This window comes from Pongo pygmaeus, chromosome 17 (genome assembly GCF_028885625.2).
Source record: "Pongo pygmaeus isolate AG05252 chromosome 17, NHGRI_mPonPyg2-v2.0_pri, whole genome shotgun sequence".
NCBI classification, from domain to species: Eukaryota; Metazoa; Chordata; class Mammalia; order Primates; family Hominidae; genus Pongo; species Pongo pygmaeus.
The window spans coordinates 60,528,938-60,555,440 of NC_072390.2; the positions used below are offsets into that span (position 1 = coordinate 60,528,938).

At 40.0% G+C, this 26,503-nt stretch overlaps 1 protein-coding gene across 3 annotated transcripts in view; it reads right to left on the minus strand.

Annotated features, from left to right (window-relative positions):
• The window catches only part of EPG5 (ectopic P-granules 5 autophagy tethering factor), a 128,463-nt gene that overhangs the window by 24,843 nt on the left and 77,117 nt on the right, over nt 1-26,503 (minus strand). For 2 of the 3 annotated variants that reach the window (XM_054461006.2, XM_063653622.1), the window contains exons 27-35: nt 25,110-25,272; nt 15,476-15,618; nt 13,410-13,566; nt 10,262-10,456; nt 7,948-8,161; nt 5,749-5,897; nt 4,685-4,886; nt 4,044-4,116; nt 1,881-1,987 (exon numbers count right to left, since the gene is read on the minus strand). In XM_054461006.2, coding sequence (XP_054316981.2) covers nt 1,881-1,987; nt 4,044-4,116; nt 4,685-4,886; nt 5,749-5,897; nt 7,948-8,161; nt 10,262-10,456; nt 13,410-13,566; nt 15,476-15,618; nt 25,110-25,272 — 1,403 coding nt within the window. The remainder of the gene's footprint in view (nt 1-1,880; nt 1,988-4,043; nt 4,117-4,684; nt 4,887-5,748; nt 5,898-7,947; nt 8,162-10,261; nt 10,457-13,409; nt 13,567-15,475; nt 15,619-25,109; nt 25,273-26,503) is intronic. The other variant, XM_054461007.2, reaches the window with a different exon arrangement.

Consider the following 26,503-nt stretch of genomic DNA (forward strand, 5'->3'; position numbering starts at 1 on the left):
GTGTGCAGTGGCTTACGCTTGCACTTTGGGAGGCCGAGGCAGGCAGATCACTTGAGGTCAGGAGTTCGAGACCAACCTGGCCAGCATGGTGAAACTCTGTCTCTACCAAAAATACAAAAATTAGCTAGGTGTGGTGGCAGGCGCCTGTAATCCCAGCTACTCGGGAGGCTGAGGTGGGAGAATTGCTTGAACCAGGGAGGGAGAGGTTGCAGTGAGCCAAGATCGCGCAACTGCACTCCAACCTGGGCGACAGAGTGAGACTCATTCTCCAAAAAAAAAAAAAAGCCAATGAGCATCAACACATTGTACTAGACAACTCTCATTTCTAACATGCTTGTGCCCTCAATTCCACAACCCAGCATGAAACAGGAATGCATATTTTTAGCAACCTTTAAGACAGAGGTTAATGATAGCATTCGTTTAAATATGGATAAAAGACAGTTTCGTTTAGATAAAGTTGGGTAAGTATGTAGAAGATATCCAGGAGGATGTCTTAGGATAGACTGAGCTAACAGTCTCAGACAAGACACAAATTCTGTGATGTCAGATAAATTATTTTCATTTTCGGGTCCCCACTTTTCTCATCCATAGAAGGAGCTAGTGGATCAGATAAACTCACTAAAAAGCTACAATACTTCTTCATTCTACCTTGCAAAGCTCTCCTGTTTCCTTTCTTCGAATCCAGCTACCAAGTCTTGATGTTTTCTGTGTACCCTCCTGTCCCTATGCCACTTTCTTATTTTATTTATATACACAGGCAAGAGAGCCTTGGGGTGCTTTCCCCTATACTAAGAAATTAAATATGGCCGGGCACGATGGCTCACACCTGTAATCAGCCTAGGCCTTATACGATTCCCATCAGTCTCTCTAAATATGGGCTCACAATACAAAATTTAAAAATGCACAAGGGAACAAGCCTCCAAGAACAAGAATCCAAAGGAAAATTAAACAGCAGCATAAGACAACCCCTAACAGGAATTTCAGATAATAATATTGTATATACATCATAAAGTAAGCATGTTTAAACATTTTAAGGAAATAAAAAATAGAATTTTAAATGAAAGAAAAGATACTACCAAAAAGGATCAGGATACATTTGAAAAACAAACAAATAGATCTAGAAATGGAAAAAATAATCACTGAAATGAAAAATTCAATTGATATATTTTAAGCAGATGAGACACAGCTGGAGAGAGACTAAAGAACTGGAAGGAAGACCTCTAGAAATTACCCATAATAAAGCAAAAAAAGACAGAAAATATGAAAAAGAGGTTAAGCATTAGGGAGTACAGGAAGAAACTCAACATGCAGGATAGGCAATATTGGAAGAGAGAAAGACTGCAAATTTACCATAACTGAGAAACTCAGAGCAACCTAACAAAAAAAGGTAAGAAGTTACACACCTAAAGGCTGGGCGTGGTGGCTCACACCTGTAATCCTAGTACTTTGGGAGGCCGAGGCGGGCAGACAGCCTGAGCTCAGGAGTTTGAGACCAGCCTGGGCAACATGGTGAAACCCCGTCTCTACTAAAACTACAAAAAAATTAGCCAGGCATGGTGGCATGCGCCTGTAGTCCCAGCTACTCGGGAGGATGAGGCAGGAGAATTGCTTGAATCTGGGAGGCGGAGGCTGCAGTGAGCCCAGATCACACCACTGCACTCCAGCCTGGGCGACAGAGCAAGACTCCAGCTCCAAAAGAAAAAAAAAAAAAGAAGTAGTTAACACACTTAACGCTAAATAATTGTATCAGTGACCTTTCTTCAGTCACAGATAACTGCCTGTTAAATAAAAATTAAATAGAGGAAAGTAGAAGAAAAAGACTGACTGAATGACTTAGGGAAAAATGAAAACTAAGCAGAGACAGCCTGACATCTTCCTACCTTTAAAACTCTCATGCAGTGAGTCAACACAGTCAGTGAACAGCTGCACAATGCTTGAGGCCACCACAGTATCACTCTCTAGCCAGGGGTAATGGCGCTGTTGGCTGCTTTAAAGAAAAGAAACACACACTTAGGAATGCAACCATGATTAAAATACTATATGTCCCAGTGTCTAGGGCTGGCCTAAGTCCTGGAAGCCTGTCCATTATGTAGGCCTGACACACATTTAGAATACTTCAAAGGCTGTAAATACCGCAGGCAAATTGTAGCTTGTAACATCAGCCATATAATTTTCTTTCCTCTCCTTCCTACACTTTATTCAAATGCAATTAGATTTCAAAACTGCTATCTAAATAACCCTTAAATTAACATCTTTTTACATTGAATTTAGACCCTTGGACATCTTGGTTACATTTCAAATGCCGTAGAAAAACACCCTAAGTCAGTTTCAACAGTTTTCTCTACTCAAAACATTAAAAAAAAAAAAATCAAATTCGCATAACAAAGAGATGGCCAAAAATTAACAAACAGAAAATGAACAAAGAAATTTTTTTTTATTTTTATTTTATTTTTATTTTTTTATTTTTTAGAGAGAGAGTCTTTCTCTGCCACCCAGGCTGGAGTGTCGTGGCGCGATCTTGGCTCACTGCAACCTTCACCTTCGGGGTCAAGCAACTCTTCTGCATCAGTCTCCCGAGTAACTGGGGTTGCAGGCGCCGACCACCACACCCAGCTAATTTTTGTATTTGTAGTAGGCACAGGGTTTCATCATGTTGGCCAGGCTTGTCTCGAACTCCTGACCTCAAGTGATCCACCTGCCTTGGCCTCCCAAAGTATTGGGATTACAGGCATAAGCCACCACGCCTGGCCCGAAGAAATTCTTTATATGAAAAATTTAATTGGCTGGGCACGGTAGCTCATGCCTGTAATCCCAGCACTTTGGGAGGCAGAAGTGGGCAGACTGCTTGAGGTCAGGAGTTCAAGACCAGCCTGGCCAACATAGCAAAACACTGTCTCTACTAAAAATACAAAAAAAAAAAAAAAATTAGCTGGGCGTGGTAGCACGCATTTGTAATTCCAGCTACTCAGGAGGCTGAGGCAAGAGAATCGCTTGAACCTGGGAGGCAGAGGCTGCAGTGAGCCAAGATCACATCACTGCACTCCAGCCTGAGCAACAGAGTGAGACTCTGTCTTTAAAAAAAAATTTTTTTTATTTTCTGAATCTGGTCTAGAAAACTCAATATCCAAATAAGTTTCATTAATTCTTACTGGAAATAAACAAGCAGCCAGCACTATGGTAAGCAATCTATATATACACAGTCACAATAAAATCCTGAAGCTTGCAGATTATTCAGATAGCCCTCTAGCAAAAGCAAACATTCAGAACCTTTTACACTTTCCTTAAGTGGCTCGTAAAGCATCATGGGTTAATGCAAATAGTCTAGAAACAGAAGTCTAAGACCTGAGCCCTAGTCCCAGCTTCGGCACTAACCAACCAGCTACAAGACTTGAGTATGACATTCACGTTCTCTGAGTCTCAGAATCAAATTCAAGTTTTTGAAAATACCTCCTATAATGTGATGTTTACCACTGTCGTAATTTTTATAAAACTCTGACAAGTTCAACTAGCTTCTGCTTATACACTTTCAGGGAAAAAAAAAGACTTAGAAGGCAACTCACTGAATTTGGACAGCTCTATACCTCTAAGTATTTCAAATGCTTGTGAAATAATGCTTTAATTGCAGAGTCCCAGATTTAAAGGTAATTCCCACCCAATAATTTTATAGCCAACTTAGTTCCAAAATACAACTGATGTAGTAGAGAAAAATCAGTCTCATAAAAATCTAAGAGAACCCTCAGGAGAACAGCATCGTTTGTCTGAAATTAAACACTAAAGTTTATTCAACCTTTTATTGTGGAAAACTGGAAATGAGTGTCCAATTTTGTTCCAAAATTAATATCAAGATAATATCTCTGATGACCCAGACTAGCAATTCCATAAATAGAAAATGTCTTAAGTTTTGAAAAGAAGCCTTTTCTAAATTTAAATATGGCCTTACACTAAAAAATTAAATCTGTAAACTCATCACTTCTACCAAATACCATTTAGAATTTTAAGTCTACAAACGTCAAAGGAATTTGAATCTCTAAAAAACTATTTACCTTTCATTGTCCTCTAAAACCAGGATCCATGGCTTAAAGAGCTGAACGATTACTGATTGTAGGGATTTCAGCACTAAAAAGTTTTAGAGACAAAAAAAAGGTCATTTGTCATTTGTCAATATCACTGCTCACATTATATAGAAAAATCTACCTCTTATTATCTGTAGACTCATAAACCTATGCTAATATATAAACAACATGCTTAGTGTAACTACGTATGTTTATGTTTTCATTGGCTACACTGGAATTTCTCTGAATTGAAGAATTTGTACTACAATACAATATCATGGATAATTTTATAACACACTTTTAAAAAAGTTAAATGTATAAAGATTCAGAATCCTTTCTTAGTAAGACAAATGACTGAAAGGGTTGGAAACTGAAACCTATCTCTTTGTACCCCACCCTGCAAAGGAGGGGCAGAGACAAGCTATAGCAAGCACCCTACATTCACTATGTAATGAATATATCCATTCATATATTGTGACACATATACGACACATATATGGGCTCATGCCTGTTCTATATATTTCTACTTTCTCTCCTTGACACTCAATATAAATCTCTTAATGTGCCTATTTAAATCTCTCTTAATGGAAAGTCCAAGCACCTAGTTCCACATCGCATGAAAAGTATATTACCTGTTTTCCTGCTGGCAGTTGGGTCTTGGGCCAAACAGGTCATTTCTGAGTCAATCAGCCTTTTCACAAGGTAGCCCAAGAATGTCTTCACATCAGCCATATAAGGACTCCATTTTGAGAATAAACCAAAGCTTTTGAAGTCCATCTTGGATAACCGAAGCTTATAAAAAAAGTCTGAAAGCCACTGTATAGTCTCCATTACCTGGAAGAGACAACTAGTCAAAAAATGCTTACTAAATATGTACTTTTAGTAAAGTGTTATGATATACTGTGATGGGGGTGTACATAGTAGGTCTTTGACTTTATAAGAGAGTTGCAAAAATATAAAACATATGAGAAATAAATCAATGGTTTTTTGTTTTTGTTTTTCTTTTGAGGTGGAGTCTCGCTCTTGTCGCCTAGGCTGGAATGCAGTGGCATGATCTCGGCTCATCACAACCTCCGCCTCCTGGGTTAAAGCGATTCTCCTATCTCAGCCTCCTGAGTAGCTGGGACTACAGGCGTGCACCACCATGCCCAGCTCATTTTTGTATTCTTTAGTAGAGACACGGTTTCACCATGTTGCCCAGGCTAGTCTCGAATCCCTGACCTCAAGTGATCCGCCCACCTTGGCCTCCCAAAGTGCTGGAGTTACAGGCATGAGCCACCACGCCAGGCCATCAGTGCGTTTCAAACCTTTTCTAAAGCAGTGGAACCATTATTTCAAATAAATTCTCATGCAAACGCATATCAAACAGAATGGATAAAATCGAGAGCTCCATGGGACACTGCATCATAGAAACCCGAAGAGTGGTCTCAGGGTGGAGTCCAATGGGCCAGGGTGGGCAGGAAAGATCTACAGGGGAGTGCCTGCCCTTGTCTTGGACACACGGGCAAGAATTAGACTCAGGGGAATGGGGTGAGCCATCTGGAAAAAAGGGACCCAAGGGAACCAAAGCACTTAACAAAGAAAAACACATGGCTCTTAAAGATAATGCACAAAAGTTTTCCAACTGTTTAAAAAATGAATAGCAAGGGAAATAAAAAGAAATGCACAAACACGTCAGAGACCAAAAGCTACACACCTGCTTGTCTGACAAGAGAGCATCAGAAGAGCTGGGAAGCACGGCACCCTCGGCGGACGCTGCCCCCTGCTGGCAGCTGGGGGCGCAGCAGCCCAGGGCTCTCAGAGTGGCTTTCCAACACTCGGGGCTCAGCAGCTGCTCGGCGGAGCCTGCCAGCAGGGACAGGAAGAGCAAGTTAGCGGCTTTCCCGAAAGAAATATTTTAACTTGTAACAAAGAATATGAGTACCTTATAAAGGAATAAAAATAAAGCCAAAATCCAAAACAAACTCACAGGGATATCTGGGGTGAGGAGGCCCAAGTAAAGAGAACCTAAGAGAAGAACTGGCCGCCCGCACATTTAGTTTTCCTGGTTCCCGGTGACCCTGCTGGGAGTGAGCGCTGCTGAAGCCGGTGGAGCTACACTCAGAGGGGTGGGAGACCTGACCCTCCGACCCTGACTGGGGAATGGTGGCAGTGCCACTCTCCTGGCTGGGGGACCACAGCTATCTATGAGTGTGACAGAAACAACAGTCACAGGACAACGGGAGACTACATGCTGAAGGCAACTCAGGGCCTGGGCTCTCCAGGAGTCTCCTACCTGCCCCCCAGTTCCCCGAAACCAAGACCCAGAGGCAGCATGGAAACGCTGGACAAGTCCAGCAGCCCGTATTCTGAACTAGTCCCAACTCTGCTACTTAATAACTTCCCATCCCACAGGACAGGAATAATATCTCCTAAAGTACTTTCCACCCAGAGCGAACATGAGAATCAACTAAAATAACATGTTCACGGAGCAGTTCTGAGGAGAAGAACGATGGTGAGGCCAGTTACAATATGTCCAGTGTGAGGTACCTGGGGACAGTGACCAGTCTGTGTCCAATGGCCACTGGGGTCTGGATCTTAGGACAGTGCCCCAAAATTAAGCTATCACTGGAAATCACACATGCCTAGGAGGCGGCAGTGACATCAGGGAAAACAATGGGCTCACCCAGAGGGAATGAATGCAGCAGAAGAGCAAAGGATGCTCCCAAGGGAACATCAACATGGTAGCCAAGGAGGACAAAGAAACCAGGAGGCTGCAGCTCATGACATCTGAGAGGTATCACATTGTTATTCTTAAGTCTGAATTACTTTTCTTGGTAAGAACAAATTTCTTGCTAAGTTCAAGTCAATAGTGGTCTAATATAAATGGTTTACAATCTCTTTAAAAGATTTCAGGGAAAAATCCACAACACACACTATATGAAACTTTAAAAGCTTAGAGAAAAAATTAGCTATGCACATATTCATTGACATTTGTACAAATGTATTTCCCTTCCACCATTCTCTACCCACCCTGCAACCTGCCTCTGTGGGAAACAATTAAAGCTTGAAGTGCTTTCAAAATGAGAGGCTGCACATTTCAAGGTCCTTTGGGTAACCCAATACACTGGATAATTAACTTATCCATTAAACTATTTCTATGATGTAACACAAAAATTTGGTATAAAGCAAAATTTCATTTGCTATTATATCTATAAACCGTATGAAGTTTGCATGAAAAAGTAAATACTATCTCATTTATCAAATTTTAATAAAACTACTGCCTAGCGAAACTCCAAAAATAAAAAAGCCTACCCTATTTATTTCTCCTCTAAACTCTAAAACCGCTATGGAAAATTGTAAGAAGGGGGAACAGAAGTGGCAGGAATGTGGAGATTGTAATGCTGCTCATTCCCTTGGTAAATATAAATAAAGTCTATCATTACAGATGGATAAAATTAATTTGCAAAAAACAAGAGTAAAAGACTTAGAAAGGAAAAACTCCCAAAATGTTTGGAACTACAGAGAAACAAACTGTCATATTAAACATATCATAAGGCACAACCTCCTTGCTTTGCCAGATCTGTCGTCTGCAGAGTAAGCCGGTCCTTTCCCACCCCGCTTCAAGACAGCTGAAAAGTCAAGACAAAGAAGTAGCTGCATGACTGTGGACTCCACCAAACTGTAGGTGCTGCCTTGCCCAATTAGAGCCCATTCTCACATTTAGAACAATAACTGGCCATATTTACAGTAACAACTTTTTGGGCCTTGTTCATCAAGCCCTTTAGATGACAATTAGTGATTCTAAACTCCTATACTGGTATTACTTTCATATCTTTGACATATGTAAAATGAAAAATGTGGTATTAAATATTCACTAAGATCTAGTTAGTTACAATTAAATGAAGACACTTACTTTGCATAAGCAGCCTGAGAATGTCACTGTACTGGTCAGGAAACTGGTAGAGAAGAAGATAAGTCCAGTGCTTACAGAAAAGATTAAATGGCATCAAAATATCCTCATCTGGTTCAAGGCCCCAGGCAGTAAGTGCCAAGTGAATGGACTCCAGAAGCCTGGTACGATCAGACAGAGGAGGTTTAGTGGCGCTTAACCATTGTTTAAGATCGAACTAAAAAGAAAAAGAAACAAAAAGCCGTTTTATTTACACTAGAAAAATATTTCAATAGGAGAGAGGTCTGTGTAAATTTAAAGGCCAAAAATTATCCAGCATTTTATAAAAATTGAAATTAAAATGTATAAACAAGTACATAAAAGATTCAACCTGAGGAAGCTAATTGTAAAATAAATAAATAAATAATAAAAAGAGAAGTACATAAAAGAATATAAGAAGTTCACTAATTGGGTCGGGTGCAGTGGCTCACACCTGTAATCCCAGCACTTTGTGAGGCCAAGGCAGGCTGATCACCTGAGGTCGGGAGTTCAAGACCAGCCTGACCAACATGGAGAAATCCGGTCTCTACTAAAAATACAAAAATTAGCCAGGCATGGTGGCGTATGCCTGTAATCCCGGCTACTCAGGAGGCTGAGACAGGAGAATGGCTTGAACCCGGGAGGCAGAGGTTGCAGTGAGCCGAGATCAGCCTGGGCAACAAGAGCGAAACTCCGTCTCAAACACACAAAAAAAGTAGTTCACTAATTGGCGCCATTAAGCATCTATTTCTATATTACTATCTAGAATCCCAGAGGCAAAGTTTTCTTAGCTCTGTGTGCTTTTCTTGCAATTTAAAAATTTTACTGATGATTCATTATTGGCTTATAATTTTATACTGTTCCTCAGAGTCTCATATATTTCTGTCTTATAATAAGTTTCCTCTCCAAGAACTGGATCAGAACTTCGTAGCTCTCCTTCACTGGCAACAGTGCCACAAATGAGCAGCCACTTTATGGAACTGTCTCAATTTAACAGCCATGTTTCTGGTCTGCATCAGTTACCTGTCTCAGTTAATAAAATTCAGACTTGATATTCCCTTCCAAAATCCCAAACTATAAAACATGTTCTCCTCCATTATAGGCTGAGATCAATCTCTAGGCCCTAAAATTGTCAAGGTTGCCTTTTTTTTTTTTTCACAACAGGTCTCACTCCATCACCCAGGCTGGAGTGCAGTGGTGCAATCACAGCTCACTGCAGCCTCAACCTCCAGGGCTTAAGCAATTCTCCCACCTCAGCCTCCGAAGTAGCTGGGAGTACCACTAGCCTGGTTTTTTTTTGTTTTTTTTTGTTGTTGTTGTTGTTGTTTTTGTAGAGACAGGGTCTCTGTGTTGGCCAGACTGGTCTCAAATTCCTACGCTCAAGCAATCTTCACGCCTTGGCCTCCAAAAGTGCTGGGATTACACACAGGAGCCACTGCACCCGGCCAAAACTGCCAAGGTTTTGTTGATTCATAGATGTAAGAGAAATACACGTGGAGGCAAAGTAGCTAAGACTCTGAAATTCTCAACTGCTTAAGTAAACTCATTACCTTGGTCTAATAGAGTTAATATTCTAATGTTATATATTAATATTAATATAAAATATAATATTAACAGAGTTAATATTCAGAATGAGATCAAAGGCAATTTGCTTAGATCCAGCTTATTCTAAATATGAGAGAGACTAGCAAAACTTTTGTCAAACACAATTTAGGCATAAATTCAGGATAAATTTTAAAAAAGGATGTACTAAAATAAACTACTATTATGAATATTTTCAAAACTGTATTAAGTTTTTAAAAAGGGGTGGGAATTAGGTCCTTTTTTACACTAAGTGGAATAAGACTACCCTATACAACAGGGATCCCCAAGCCCCACCTCCTGTCAGATCACCCATGGCATTAGATTCTCACAGAAGCACAAACCCTATTGTGACCTGTGCATGTGAAGGATATAGTTTGCATGCTCCATCTAATGCCTGATGATCTGAGGTGGAACAGTTTCATCCCAAAACCATCCCCTCTACTCCAGTCCATGGAAAAACTGTATTTCCATAAAACCCGTCCCTGGTGCCAAAAAGGTTGGAGACCACTGCTATACAAGACAACCAATGCCCCACACCCCTAAGAAGCAGCTGTGGGGTCAGACTGCTTGAAGCTCATGCAAACTGTGAAAAAGGCCTCTCAGCCTCTGCTGTACCTGGAAACAAAACTGCAGAGGTCCTTTTATTTCTGTAGAGTAGGAAGCAACAATCATTGCTACGTTTCAACAATATGGTGAGGATGGAATTACATCTTACCTTGGTTAGCAGCATGAAAATCATATCACTGTTGTCCTCACTTAGAAACTTCACCACTTTCTCATACAGCTGTATGAACTCCGCAGGCGCAGCATTGGGAGTGAAGAAAGGAGACAGCAGGGAGCAGAGCCTGCTGTTCTTCAGAATGGTCTCAAGTACTTTTCTGCACTCTGATTTAGTGCCACTGATAAACACCTTGGAAAAACAAAAAGGAAAAATGTCACTAGATTCTTCCCTCACAACCTTTATTTAAGCAAGCAAATTTTTAAGGGGCACCAAATAAGGTGAATAGAATTTTTTTCTAAATGAAAGTCTGAAACAATCAAAAGACAGCTAAAATCAACATAGATAAGCCTATTGCTTCCAATGGAAGTAATATTAGAAATTCTGAAGAATCCATAAATCTGATTTGGACAAGTCACATATAGAAAATGCTGAGTTAGGCCGGGCGCAGTGGTTCACGCTTGTAATCCCAACACTTTGGGAGGCCGAGGCAGGCAGATCACCTGAGGTCAGGAGCTCAAGACCAGGCTGATCAACGTGGTGAAACCCCATCTCTACTAAAAATACAAAAATTAGCTGGGCGTGGTGGTGGGCACCTGTAATCCCAGCTACTTAGGAGGCTGAGACAGGAGAATTGCTTGAACCCAGGAGGCAGTGGTTGCAGTGAGCTGACATCACACCATTGCACTCCAGTCTGGGCAACAGAGCAAGACACCGTCTCAATAAAGAAAAAAAAAAAGAAAATGATGAGTTAACTATACTACAAGACTTTTAAGACATTAAAATATTGGGGTACTTTGAATCCACAAACATGCAATGTCCCCACCATGATTACTATAGTACCCAACATGGTGCTGCATTACGTCAGGAAAACAAAACTTCCAGGTTATAGATTTTACTGAGAGGTGTATTTAATACCTTTCAAAAACTAACTTCCATAATAATATATAATCAAGATGATGTCTCTTGTTTTAACTTGGTCCTAATATTAAAAAGTACTAGAATATAAGCAAAAATTGAAACAATTTCATCGGCAGGAAGGCTTTCATATGGTTGACCACAGGCAGATATAATAAAAGAACAAGACTGATAGGCTTGAATATACTAAAATTTTAATTTCTATAAGGCAAAAAGTATCATAAAATTAAAGGAAAAAAATGACAAACTGGAAAAATGTATTTATAACACATTCCAGATGCCAGGTTAATAGTGTGAGGAGCTCTTTCAAAGCAATCGGAAAACAAGAAACTCCAACAGAAAGTGTACAAAGGACCACAATCACTAATTCACAAAAGTATATATAAATGGCCAGTAAACATATGAAAAGGCATATAACTTAACAAGTACTTAAAGAAGTACAAATTAAAATAATAATGAAATACCACTTCCTTATCAGATTAGCAAAACTTAAAAAGAATGAGAGTTCCTAATGTTGGTTATGGTATGAAGAATAACAAACTCAAACACTGCAATGATAGCGTAAGTAGGTGCAAAATTCCCAGGGAAGGCAGAGTGACTATGTCAAGCATGATGTAAAACATCAAATATATAATGTGTATCAAATTCCTTTGACACAACAATCATACCTCTAAGAAATTATCCTAAAGAAAATAGTCCAACAAGTTCACAAAGACATACAAGAATATTTACCTCAGCCTTATTGTAGCAAAACAATCTACCTAAATATCCATCCATCAAACACTAGCTCAACACACTGTAATAAATCTGTATCATGGAGCACTATACAGACATGCAATGTCATGATATAAGTCTGTATTTATTAACATGAAATAATGTCTAAAAGATGTGTTTAAATGAAAAAGGAGGTTACAAAATAGCATGAGCCCATTTTAATTGCCTATCCATATCTATATATCTCTATATATGTAGAAATGAAATATGTTTACATATACATATACACAAATAGACACACATATACAAGACAAACTATAATGAAATGTTAGCTATGTAATCAGTATTTCCAGGTAGTTAGGATTATAAGAAATTTTTCTTCTTCATACTTTCTATGCTGTCTGCATTGCTTATAATAAGTATACATTAATTTTTTTTTTGAGTTTTGCTCTTGTTGCCCAGGCTGGAGTGCAATAGCACGATCTCGGCTCACCGCAACCTCCACCTCCCGGGTTCAAGCAATTCTCCTGCCTCAGTCTTCCGAGTAGCTGGGATTATAGGCATGCACCACCACACCCGGCTAATTTTGTATTTTTAGTAGAGGCAGGGTTTCTCCACGTTGGTCAGGCTGGTCCTGAACTCACAACCTCAGATGATCTGCCCACCTCAGCCTCCCAAAGTGCTGGGATTACAAGTGTGAGCCACCGCACCCGACCAGCACACGTTAATTTTATGATCAGTATAAAAAACTTCCTACAAAAAAATCATGATAATACCTGTTCAGCATTACTTCCTTATAAGCATCCAATAAGTAAGTACTCATTCAGTTGAATTTGGGTGAGAGTACGTGGTTAACTAGTGTTTACATATTTCAAACAAGAGGTTTTCCTTTCTTTTATGAAACATTTCATAAATCTGCATGATTACCCTTGCCCTTGTTAAATATCCGTCTATGTCACTGTAAGCCAAATAAATAAATAAACAAACAAATAAATGTTGACCAAGACTACCAACCGGGACACAGCAGTGGGGAGGTGGAGCGAGCACTGAGTGTTGTCAGAAGCCCTGGGATCCAGTCTCAGCTCCACACTCACCAGCTGAATTCTTTAGGCCAGTCACTTAATCTTCTAGAACCTAGTTTTCTCATCTTTAAGAAGCGAATCTCAATCACACAGATTCCCCATGAGGGTTAAACAAACTGGAAAGCATTTTTATAAACAATGAAGAGATTTAGTAATGTTATTGTTAAGAACACCAAGGATATATGACAAATTCTGATGTCTCCCTAGACTTTCAAATATGAATAATTTAATCTCCCTCGTATGAGAAGCAAAATTCTATACCAACAATTCTAATCATATCTTGAGAAGCCTACAACTCCAAGAGGCTTCTGACTTGGGTAAGACTCTGAACCTGTAATATAAGTCTGAAGTCAATGCTGACTACATCTAATGAAGACAGACACCACAGAGACTCATTATCTGATCAAGGCAAAAGGTACAAATAGCCTTACCTGTCCCAAGATCTCAATACATGAAGTAAAGAACTGCCTTGTTGGGGGATGACGCTGCGTCTCATCGCTGACGTAATCCACAATAGTAAAGAAAAGGCTAATGCCAACTTTCTGAATCCCAGGTGTAGGCTGCAACTTGTAGGCATTCACTAAGGCCCTGTGGGAAAATGTGGGTAAGACTGCAGTCTACAGTAAAAGATTCCATACTCACAAGGCCTTCTTTGATACCCTACGTTTCTCAGGCAATGTTCTTAAGAATCCTCAGAGCACCCATGAAAATGTCACTTTAGAAATATTTCATGGAGTAAATATATGTATCTTCCAATTTTACTGACAACTGATTTTCTTTTTTTTTTTTTTTTTTTGGGGTGGGGGAGACAGAGTCTCACTCTGTCACCCAGATTGGAGTGCAATGGTGCGATCTCGGCTCACCACAACCTTCACCTCCCAGGTTCAAGTGATTCTCCTGCCTCAGCCTCCTGAGTAGCTGGGATTACAGGCACATGCTACCACGCCTGGCTAATTTTTGTATTTTTATTTTCTTTTATTTATTTTATTTTATTTTATTCATTCATTTATTTTTTTTTTTGATGGAGTCTCACTCTGTCACCCAGGCTGGAGTGCAATGGCGCAATCTCAGCTCACTACAACCTCCACTTCCAGGGATCAAGCGATTCTAACACCTCAGCCTCCCAAGGAGCTGGGATTACAGGCACCCGCCATAATGCCCAGCTAATTTTTTTGTATTTTTGTAGAGACGGGGTTTCACCATGTTGGCCAGGCTGGTCTTGAACTCCTGACCTCAGGTGATCTGCCCGCCTCGGCCTCCCAAAGTGCTGGGATTACAGGCATGAGCCACCACACCTGGCCAAGTTTTGTATTTTTAATAGAGACGGGGTTTCACCACGTTAGTCAGGCTTGTGTCGAACTCCTGACCTCAAGTGATCCGCCCACCTTGGCCTCCCAAAGTGCTGGGATTACAGGCATGAGCCACTGCATCTGGCCAATTTTCAATACTTAGTAATAATTTCATATTCTCCTAGGGAAAAAAAATCAGCTATAAGAACTAATTAACATTCTCATCCTTATTAAAAACGTTCATATTTTGCATGTAATTCATAATTTGTTATTTAACTTTTTGTATTCTTTATATAATTTTTTTAAACACAAAACCCTGATTTCTCTACATTTTAAAATCCAAAACACTGACTAAACTTGAGATAAAGATTTCTGTATAGAAAAAGATCCTAGAATAAAGATATCCCTTCCAGTTCTCACACCTTTTTGTGTGGCTTTCCCAGTAAAAGAAACATCAACCTCTTGTTTGCCTGGTCTCCTCCTTCCCAGGCACCCCAGCCCAACACACAAAAGGACTCAATGCTCCCCTCCATACACCATCCTACTCTACTGAGGGGATCAGCTGTTGGAACTAGAATGTGGAGTCAGTCACCTTAAAGTAAAGGCAGAGTCAACCCCCACCTCCCAAGTCATGTCATGGTGGCTTTGGAAAGAAAGAGGACAGTGAGAGTAAGCCACAGTGAAAGCCAAAAGAAAACCACAATGGTCAAATGCAAGTTCACAACCACACTTGAGAGCCCTGATTCCCCTAAATAATTGTGCTATGAACTTTGTTCAGTCATCTGAGTTGACAATGATAAGTTCCTGGGTAAATGTGACTTTGATGTAACACATAAGCACTAAATCTCTCCGCAACTGAATTTCAATGCACTATATCATCTCACAATTCAGGGGTCAGCAAACTTTTTCTATATAGGGCCAGATAGTTAATATTTTCTGCTTCATATCTCTGTAACAACCACTCAATCCTTCTGTTGCAGCATAAAAGCCATAGAAATTATAAATAAATGGGGATGGCTGTGTTCCAATAAAACTTTATTTATAAAAATAAGTAGCAGGCCAGATTTGACTCAAAGGCCATAGTTTGCTGATGTCTGTACTAAATTAACCTGTGGGTGCTGCAGGGGTGGTGGTGGTATAGTAGCATGTATGATTACTATTCATGATAACAAAACAGTATTTCAAATTATAATGCCCGCAAAACTTACGTGATCAAGTTTTCTGCATGTACAGCAGCTTCCACAATATTAAGTGATGGTGGTTTAGCAGCTTCTGCTTGCAACTGCTTCACTTCCTTCCGTAAAATATGAAGCTGTTGGCTTATGGCTTCATTCTTATGCATGCCTTCAAACTAACAAAAATTAAAGTTATCAAAAGACATTTCCCCCCATGTGTCAGGTTTTCCATGAAGACTCAAACTTAAATAAAATTATAAAAATACCAAAATTTGTATCTCTTTATATGACTGCCTTATAAACTGGTAAGATCTTGAATTAATTTATCAATAGTTCAAAGCCTTTTGTAGGATACTATTTCACTTATGTTTCAACTCCTGAAATCCTCATCAAAAACAGACCCCATGTCTTCCACCACTGAGGCTTTTCTTGAAGCACAGGAAGCCCCTCCACTGCTGATCATGGCTCCCCAGCCGTAGCCCTTCTGTGTGCTCTCAATCCAACACACAAAACACTCAACTCCAAACACTTGGGCTGCGTACACATGTGTGCCCAGCATTAAAAAAAGATGACATAGATGCTGCTCACAAATGTCGTTTTGAAAGGAAGAAAATATATATAATCATAAAACAAACAACAAAATAAGATAAAATATGGGGAAATGCCCAAACCAACTGCATGCCAAGGAAAGAGCCATTGGCTAATTCCTAAATTCACCAATTTAGGTTCCTAGAAGCTGGTCTTTGATAAAATTTTTATTGGTTTTCAGTGAAGGTGGAAAAATAAGGAGAATTTATTGAGCTTCTTTTAAAAAAAAAAACTAATTTTTTTTCAACTCAAGAGTATCCTTTTTTAAGATTAGTCTTTCTTATTTGAGAAGCCATCAACAAACCCTTTCTCTGACTGACAGTGACATAAATAACTGGTTTGTTTATGCAATTTTAATGTCATTTTTTGGATGTGGATAGAGGCAGAAGAAAAGAGAAGACATCGTGGGCCTAGATTGCAACACAAACACAGAACTGACATGACGGCTGCGGGGGATGTGGGACAGAGAGACGGGAAGGAAGAGCCTGGCCAGGGTTGCAGGGTGCAGTAAAATCAGACTGGGGAGCTGAGAGAGCTCTCTTGGAGAGGCTTTGAAATGCAGGCCGGGGAGTCTGGACTTACTTACAGGTACAGCTGAAGAGACCAGAACATTTAGAAGGCAGGAGTTCTAAACTCTACATTCTCCTCCTGTCTTCCCCAATCACATGGGTGAGCAGTAAGGTCCACATTTTTTCCTCACATGCACCTGCCCAAACCCAGTCTTCAGCCATCGCTGCAATGATTAAAGGTATCCTTTATAAATAATGTAAATACTTAATTCACAAACTTATTACCTGAGGCTCTTATGTCACTTATGAGGCCCAGGGTTATTATCATAAATTCTGTATAAAAGTTCCAGAAGGGCAGCCAGGTATGGTGGCTCATGCCTGTAATCCCAGCACTTTGGGAGGCCGAGGTGGGCAGATCACTTGAGGTCAGGAGTTCCGAGACATGCCTGGCCAACGTGGTGAAACCCCATCTCTACTAAAAATACAAAAATTAACCGGGTGTGGTGGCAGGCACCTGTAATCCTGGCTACTCAGGAGGCTGAGGCAGGAGAATTGCTTGAACCTAGGAGGCAGAGGTTCCAGTGAGCTGAGATCACGCCACTGCACTCCAACCTGGGCGACAGCGTGAGACTCCGTCTCAAAAAAAAAAATGTTCCTGAAGGGCAATGGGCAATGGTCCTATTTGTTTTACTTACCCAGAACCCCAGCACAGCATAACTCTGACAATACACTGAGCAACTATTTTTATGACTGTGATAATAATAACTTTCTTGTATAAAACTCACCAATGTTGTATTAAAAATCTTTACAAAACTTCTTCTTTAAGAAAGAAAAAAGCTCTGTGACATCAAAATGCACAAAAGTGAATATTCTAGAACATATAATGTTAACAATAACTTTCACTATTGGAGAAAGATTAAAAAAGAAATTACTTGCATTTAATTAGATAATATATCAATACAAGCATCTGAATTAAATTTGAAATCTTTCAAATAACAGACCAATGTTTAATATCCTAAATTGTGATTAGGAGTATCTGCAGTCAGCCTTTTTGTTCAATACATCACCAAATACAGTTAGACCAGGACTACGCGTGTCACAGAATCCCCTGGCTGGCCTGGAGAGAAAGGAGCCAAACAGGAAAAGAGAGAATCTGAGATGAGGAAGGAAGACACAGAATGAAGGCAGATGGAAAGGCAAAGGATCCAGACACCACTTGACTGGAAAAATGCAGAGACAGGACTAAACCTACTCTGTAACCCAAACTTTAAAACTGCCATTCCATGTGGTAGAAATTACTAAAATAAAACCAGCTGGTTTAGGAAAGTTTAGACTCTCTCACAAAAAACATCCCCAAATTATTATTATTTTCTAGTCTACTTATTTTTGTTTATTGTTCCCACTACTGTTGAAAGTTTTCTTTTTTTACTGCAATGAAGGTGAGAGCAATGGAATGTCTATCAGTTCATAATTACAAGAAGTAGTAGACAATAGAACAAAGTAGCATGGTGGAAGCCCCTCCACTTGAGTCATTTTAAGTGGACACAGAAATTTAAAAGTTTCCTTGTCTAAATTTAAAAGTTGGACAAAGCATGTCCTTCAGCCAGTTTTTACAATAATGTGAGGCCCTCAGTGGGTCTTTTCCATCGTTCGTTTCTTGGAATTAACAAATTTTTCACATGATAATAAATCAATCCTGGGGTCAGCAAGCATACCCACAATACCAAAGTACATCAAAAGGAACCCAATTATAAATCACCCCATTTCCCCAGGGAACATCACTGAATTGTTAGAGCCTTCTATTGGGAAGAGAGAACACAGAAAGAAGCACGTCTCACTTCCCATAAAATATATTTGCCTTTGTATACCCCAAACAAGCTATACATAGCTCAAACACTTGCAGATAGCTGGAAATTTCCAGGACATTCTTTCCCAGAAAAATTCTATTAAGGAATAAAATATTTTCATGATATAATTTGAACTCTTTATAAAGGAGTCATTAAAAATTATATTTAAAATCTGAAGTCATTTCCCATAAAGCTAATTTTTAAAAACTGATCTAATCTAGAATGTTAAGATCACAAATTCTCTAATCACTGAAAAAAGAAGGCAATACTATTATACAGACTCAGAGAGAACGTGAAATGGTACCTATATTCATTTACATGAGATTTAACTGTCATGATCAGCTTACTCAGAATCACACTGCAAGTATTCAGAAGCTGCAGCTGAAACAGCTGAAGCAAAACGACCTGGCAATATTGAATGGGAAAAGTAGGGGTCTTGAATTTAGACACAAGCAGGCTTGAATCCTGACGGAGCTACTCACTAGCTATGTGACTTTGGCAAGTCTCATAGTGTCTCTGAACCTGTTTCTCTGAACTCATCCTCATTCTGTGAAGATTAAATCGGATAAACTAGGCACAGTGCCTCACATCTGTAATCCCAGCACTTTGGGAGGCCAAGGTGGGTGGTTCACTTGAGGTCAGGAGGTCAAGACCAGCCTGGCCAACATGATTAAACTCCATCTCTACTAAAAATACAAAAATTAGCTGGGCATGATGTTGTGACCCTGTAGTCCCAGCTCCTCGGAGAGAATCATTTGAACCTGGAAGGTAGAGGTTGCAGTGAGCCAAGATCGCACCACTGCACTCCAGCCTGGGCGACAGAGTGACACTTTGTCTTAAAAAAAAAAAAAAAATTAAGTTGGATAATGAAAGCAAAGCAACTAGCATAATACCGGGGATATGAGAGTGCCCCAAGCAAGTGACAAAAAGTACTGTGAACATGGCTGGGAAAGACAGTACAACCATCCTTACTGCTTCCCAAGACTGAATATTTGGGAGACATTTATATTAGAGTAAAAATATATGGTAAGCAGTGTATAGTATTTAAATTGAGTATTTAAGTATGGAAAGTATTAAGCTGTTTAAAAGCAAAGGTAAGCACAATCAAAGAATGAACTGTTAATTTTTAATAAGAAAAAGTTCCAATTTCCATGATGTCTGTCATGGCCAAATAATATCCACAAAATTCCCGAAAGTAGTTAAAATCAGGGAACTTACTTATGAAGGGCATAAATCTACAGCTGTTCATTCCTTCAAACACATCCATTTTGCAGCACTGACTATATGAGGCAGTGATGATATAAACATGAATAAGACAAAGTCCCTGACCTTGTGTAACCCAAAATCTAGTAACAGCATAGAACTAATCATAACATAAAACAAGTTGTAACACAGCCTGATGAGTGGTGTGTTACAAATAAGGATGCTTCCTTTCAGCAGAAGTGTACTAAAAAAATTAAAATAGGCCAGGCATGGTGGCTTACACCTGTAATCCTAGCACTTTGGGAGACCGAGATGGGTGGATCACCTGAGGTCAGCAGTTCAAGACCAGCCTGGCCAACATGGTGAAACCTCATCGCTACTAAAAATAACAAAAATTAGCTGGGCACGGTGGCACTTGCCTATAATCCCAGCTACTCAGGAGGCTGAGGCAGGAGAATTGCTTGAACCCAGGAGGTGGGGGATGCAGTGAGTGACACTGCACTCTAGCATGGGTGACAAGAGCAAAACTCTGCCTCAAAATAATAATAATAATAATAATATTAAAAACAAATTAAGATGGAAATCTTATTCCCAAAGAGTTCAGTCTGGCAAGACAAAACAGCAAGTGACTGCAACAGTATTTAGGCACAAGCTGCAATGAGGGAAAGAACATCTCAATTCGACTGCAAGAGTCCGCAAAGACCTCAAAAGAGGTTTGGCCTGAACTAAATACTGAAGGCTGAGCAAGAAAGAGGTCAGAAATGGGTGGGAGGAGAACAAAAGCAGCATATGTGAAGAACAAAGGTATTAATATGTATGTTGTGTTTAGAAAAATGGAGAAAGTCTAAACGGCTGAAAAGTAAAATGTCTGTGAAGTAGGAGAGAGGATAAATGATGCTGCTAGAAAAAGACCAATAACAGATTATGAAGGGCGCTAAGGGTCATATTCCTTTTGATACTGCCAAGTAAATATGGGTTTTTAGCCTGGAAATGTGATCAGATGTGTGTTTCAAAAGATGAGTAATGAGAGAATGGAAAACAGACTAGGCAGGGAGAGAGAGATGGACAGGAAATCTAATCAATGCAACAGGTCAAGGCAGAAGCGAGGTGTGCATACCATGGAGAAATGGCAACAGAAACACAGAGAAGAGAATGTCAGGGGCTTCAGAAAGCCATTTCAGAGGCAGAACCAATATGGAAGCAACTTTGGAAAATACAGGAATGAAGTAGGGTAGGGTAACTGGAAACGATGATATTGATGCCTAAGTTTCCAGCTGGGGAGACCAGCTATGTGAAATTATAGGAAGAAGAGATTTGGAAGGTAAAGGTGAGATTAATTTGGGAATATGGAGTTTGAGGTATTTGTGGAACATTCATGTAGAACGAGGCAGGTGGAAATCTAGATTTGGAACTCAAGAGAGAATTCTGGAGTAGAGAAACAGAACAGGATTATCAACATATGAGTAAATGGCTCTTTTGTTCTTTTTGAACTATTCTGAGATCTATTGGAGTTATAAACTCTCCAGAAAAAAAATTTACACACACTTTCAGGAACTTCACCAATTCTCTAAAGACCATTCACAGACCCCAGATTAAGAACCCCAGATTAAGCACAGACAGTAGACAAAAGAAGATGATGTCATATGAAGAAGAGAATCAGGATAACTAGCAATCTAAGGGTTTGAGTTGAGGAGGAAGAAACTCTGAAAACTGAGAAATGCTTGGAGATTCAGAGGGAAAAGATGAGACTACATAAAGTTCAATATCACAACAGAAAGATGTTAAAAGGAATCAAAACTACTGAACATAGCCATGAGGTGGTCACTGGACACATCTATATAGAGGGCTACAGTTTTATGTATAAAAATAACACGACCTACCTTTTGCAGGACATACTCTCTCCCAATGACAGTTTCATGATGAGTCATAAACACTGAGAACTCACCCTCTCTATCCTCCATTAACACCTCTTTTTCCAAAACTGAAGTCATCCATAACCAATATTATCCATTTGGGTAATGGATGGCTTCATATTTAAGTACAATCTTTGGCCAAAAATCAGAGCAAAACGAACAACTTGCATAGATAATGCCCTAACTTTATAGCAGGTAGAGTTTCAGCTTTCCTCTATCTTGCCCTTCACCATTAATGTGTAACAAAACATGTTTTTATCTTCAAGTCCTAGAAGTATCAACCGGCAAATACTGCCCAGGATAGCCTCAACTAGCAATGACAGTACTATATAACTTTCAAGAATATTTAAGTCTCAGCATATAAAAGTTGTTCACTGTCCACGTTTTTAATTGCCCTGGCAAATCTGCGTATCAGGTAAAACACTGGCTGCAGTCGATACTATTATTGATACTGAACTTCTAGGAGCCATCAGTGGGGGATCTCAAGCTTGTGGAACTTCCCAAGTGGGACTAAAAGTCAGGGCACTAAGCAAACGAGTGAAGCCAGCAGAAAAGTAAAACCTGCTTTAAGAAAACTTAAATATTTCTAAAGAGGTTAGGGCCACAAAATACAGCTATTTTTTCAAATTCTTTAAGCTTCTGCAACATCTTCTTTTTTCCCTCTGTCCTTCATTACTTTCCCCCTTCTTTCTTCAAGCTATATTAGCAATTACTAATTTTTCTTTTTTTTCTTGAGACAGGGTCTCACTCTGTTGCCCAGGCTGGAGTGCGGTGGCACAGTCACAGCTCACTGCAGCCTTGACCTCCTGCAGTTAAGTGATCCTCCAGCCTCAGCCACCACCCAAGTAGCTTGGACCACAGGCATGCGCCACCATGCCCGGCTAATTTTTGTATAATATTTTTTGTAAAGACGGAGTTTCTCCATGTTGCCCAGGCTGCTGAACTCCTGAGCTCAAGCAATCTGCCCACCTCGACCTCTCAAAGTGCTAAGATTACAGGAGTGACCCACCACGCTCAGCCCAACTTTTCTTTTAAGAAAAGAAAGCACAAGAACTTTGGTATGTTTGTAAAATCATCTAAGCCATGTTCACATTGGTCCTTATCATAACTCATCTTTTCTCTGACCTGCCTCCAATCAAAATTACCTAGAAGACATTTTAGAAAAGGTGTTTCTTTTTATTTCAGAATTAACAAAGCAAAAGATTATGTTTAAAATCTCAATTCAAGGGTTCAGACAAATAATATAATACTATGATCCCTTTTTCTGTAAAGGAAAAGAGACAAGTCACAGGTAGGCTTAGAGCTTCAGCTCCCTGGCCTGCCTGGTGGTATTTTCCACTGCAAGGCCCAGAGAGTTAACAGGAGGTCAGGGCAAGAGACCTGTTCTTTAGCTAAGGCAGTAAGTATTTACAGTTCTTCACAGAGCAAGCCATCAGCCAGAACTGGAAAAACATTTCTTTATAGTTATCTCACTTGTCACTTATAAAAATGCATTTTAGAATTCTCTTCTCTATATAAAATTAACAGTCTGGCAAAGATATGTAGTTTTAAAATATGGAAAAACACAAATTGGTGAAGACATACCTTTTTTTTATTAAAACCGGATACATTTTCAGTTTTTTCCTCACTAACTTGAACTCCACCCAAAATTGGCAAACTTTCCTCCCAGTTTTATTACTTCAGCAAGTGATCTTTTCTTAAATATTTCTACCTTGGTCTTACTACAACAGCATTAGTAACTGGGAAAAAAATACACCAAAAGAAAACTAACTGTATACACCAAAAGAAAACCAACTGTATAAAGCACCTGGCCAAAGATAACTCAATGTTTAAGAGTTGCACATATTTACAATAACATACAGGAAAATAAGTTGGACTCATCCTAACTTTTAGGTCAAATTTCTGAACTTTAGACAAATACAACTACGTTGAAAAATCAGAGATACATTTTGAAAGTAATGAAAAATACAATACATATAAAAGATTATTTTAGAGAAGACATTTTGTAGAAAACAGTCTTCCAAGGAAATTGATGGAGACATTGGAATAGTTACAATGAAAATTAGCAAAAAAAGAAGGGAAATTTCTGAAAGACAAACAAGAGGGAGTAAAATAAATTTTCTCCAATTTCCAAAAGCTAACAAAAAAGAATCATTTGTGTGTAGACAGATTTAGACAATAGGCAGTGCTCATCTCCAAGCATTTCTCTTTCAGCTTAAGGAATACTGACTTCACTCGAAGGAGGAATACAGTGCAGTGATTAATGAACACAGGCTGGCCGGGTGCGGTGGCTCAGGCCTGCAATACCAGCACTTTGGGAGTCCGAGACAGGCAGATTGTTTGAGCCCACTAGTTTGAGAGCAGCCTGGGCAACATGGCAAAATCCCATCTCTACTACAAAACCCCATCTCTACTTTAAAAAGAGCACTGGCTCTGAAGCCAGACTGCCTGGGCCTTTCTGGCTCTGCCACTTACAGGCTGTGGCACTTCAGGTGCACAACTTAATTAACTTCTCTGTGACTCTACTTCCTTACCTGAGAAATGAAGATAACATGATAATGGCCACCTCACAGAGTTGTTGTGAGGATAAAATAACTTATTTAAAGTGTTTAGACAGGGCCTGGCATAAAGTAAATGCTATGACATGCTAGCTTCAGCTAAGCTTCCATTGTGAAGTCCATACCATATCGCAGATCCAAATTCTGCCTATATTCCAGTGCAAGAAGGTAACTCTGAGAGGCAGTTCAAGTTTCAGTCACATTGTTGCATGTCTCTCCTCTGCCTGTCAGCAAGTTCCACCTGACTAATCTGCTTCCCATATATCCTTCCCATGTTCATCTTCAGGGTCTCCCTGCCATGTGCAGCAGACAGCCAGAGTTCCCAATGATGGTACACACCAACCTTTCCAATGTGAACTCCCACCACCATCCCCAAAACACTTGGAAAAGGCTGACCTAGCCACTGACCCCTAAATGACATCATGGCCACTCCATTTCCACATTCCTTCTAACTGTATCATCACCAAAGTCTTTTAAGAATCAGTTGAGGCCGGGCGCAGTGGCTCACGTCTATAATCCTGGCACTTTGGGAGGCTGAGGCAGGCGGATCACCAGGTCAGGGGTTCAAGACCAGCCTAACCAACGTGGTGAAATCCCATCTCTACTAAAAATACAGAAATTAGCTGGGTGTGGTGGCAGGTGCCTGTAATCCCAGCTACTCGGGAGGCTGGGGCAGGAGAATCCCTTGAATCCAGGAGGCAGAGGTTGCAGTGAGCCGAGATCACGCCACTGCACTCCAGCCTGGGGACTCCATTTCAAAAAAAAACAAACAAACAAAAAAAGGAATCAGTTGAAGCCCTCTCTCTAGGAATCTTCTCAATGATTCTGATTTTTTTTAATTCCTATTTGAATATCTGTGTTATAGGAGTCATCTGGTACCTACAGAAATGTGTGATTAGCTCTATGAGTGTTTTCATGCCCCACAAAACCAGTAAATGTTTGGGACACAGACAGTGTGCTATATATGTCTTTCAATCTTTCTCAGTGATATGCCAGCATTACGGACTCAATGAAAATTCTCTAAATTCTGAAGAAATTTAAACACTTACCTGAACCGTGACAACTGCAGCTCCTTGGCATTTTTTACCACTGCTGCCTCTGCACTCCAAATGTAGTGTGGTCTGTTCTTCACGATTCACATACTGCTTTGGCATTGTGTCCAACAGCTCACCATCCAGAGCAACCTGCTGAGATTCCCGAAGAGCTGCGGTTCTGAAGAACATCAGGAGGTAAAAGAAAGTCTTAGGAAAGGTTATATGATAAGTGATAAAGGCTTCCAGTTACCCACAGCCAGCATTATAATGCAGCAAAATACACATATACCATAGTAACAGAGGATCAAAGGTTGTGAGCCAAGACTTACCCAAATCATCCCCCTGGCAGAAAGGCTAAAGAGAAAGCTAAGAAATGAAAGCAAAGCCTATAGAGAAGTGAGACAACTTTAAAGCCACAAACAAAGCTCCGTTTAGAATCCATGTTATACCAACAGATCCTACAAGAACAAATGAGAATTCTATCCTAACTTCATCACCCTCAAGGGGTGCCTTAATTGTAAGTACCAATGACTTCTTAGGTATTAGCAACTCAAAATGAAATGTCAAAGACCAAGAAAGCTAATGGCATACATGGGGTGTCAAAACTGGTCTAACTGTATGTAACATTACCTTAATGGGCAGGTGCTTATATGTGCACTCAACACACATACAACAAATGCCTGGACCAAAAACAGCCAAGGAAAAAAATACCAATAAGAAATTGATTCACGGCCTGGCGCAGTGGCTCATGCCTGTAATCCTAGCACTTTGGGAGGCCGAGGCGGGTGGATCACGAGGTCAGGAGATCGAGACCATCCTGGCTAACACGGTGAAACCCTGTCTCTACTAAAAATACAAAAAATTAGCCAGGCATGGCGGCAGGTGCCTATAGTCCCAGCTACTCGGGAGGCTGAGGGAGGACAATGGTGTGAACCCAGGAGGCGGAGCTTGCAGTGAGCCAAGATCGTGCCACTGCACCACTCCAGCCTGGGCGACAGAGTGAGACTCTGTCTCCGAAAAAAAAAAAAAAAAAAGAAATTGATTCACATACGATTTGTAAAAGTAAGGCTCACTTACTGTTAATGAAACAGACTTACTCCACACATGCGCCTTCTCACAAGATCTCAAGTTAGATCAAAACCTTAAACTGTTGATCATTTTGTATCCACCATGTGAACTCAAAACAATGACTTTTCCACACTTCAATCAATGTTTATGTCAATTTCTTAAAGAATATGGAGAGGTAGAGAGTACAGCAATGAGAGAAGAAAGGAACTCTTACTTCACACCTTTCCAACACCATCTTTCCAATATCAGAAGATCTCTTCATGAGAAGCATAAGAAAATCTTAGCTGGCACTGGTGACACTCAGAAATGCCACCACAGGAAATGTGAAATTGATAGTTGGT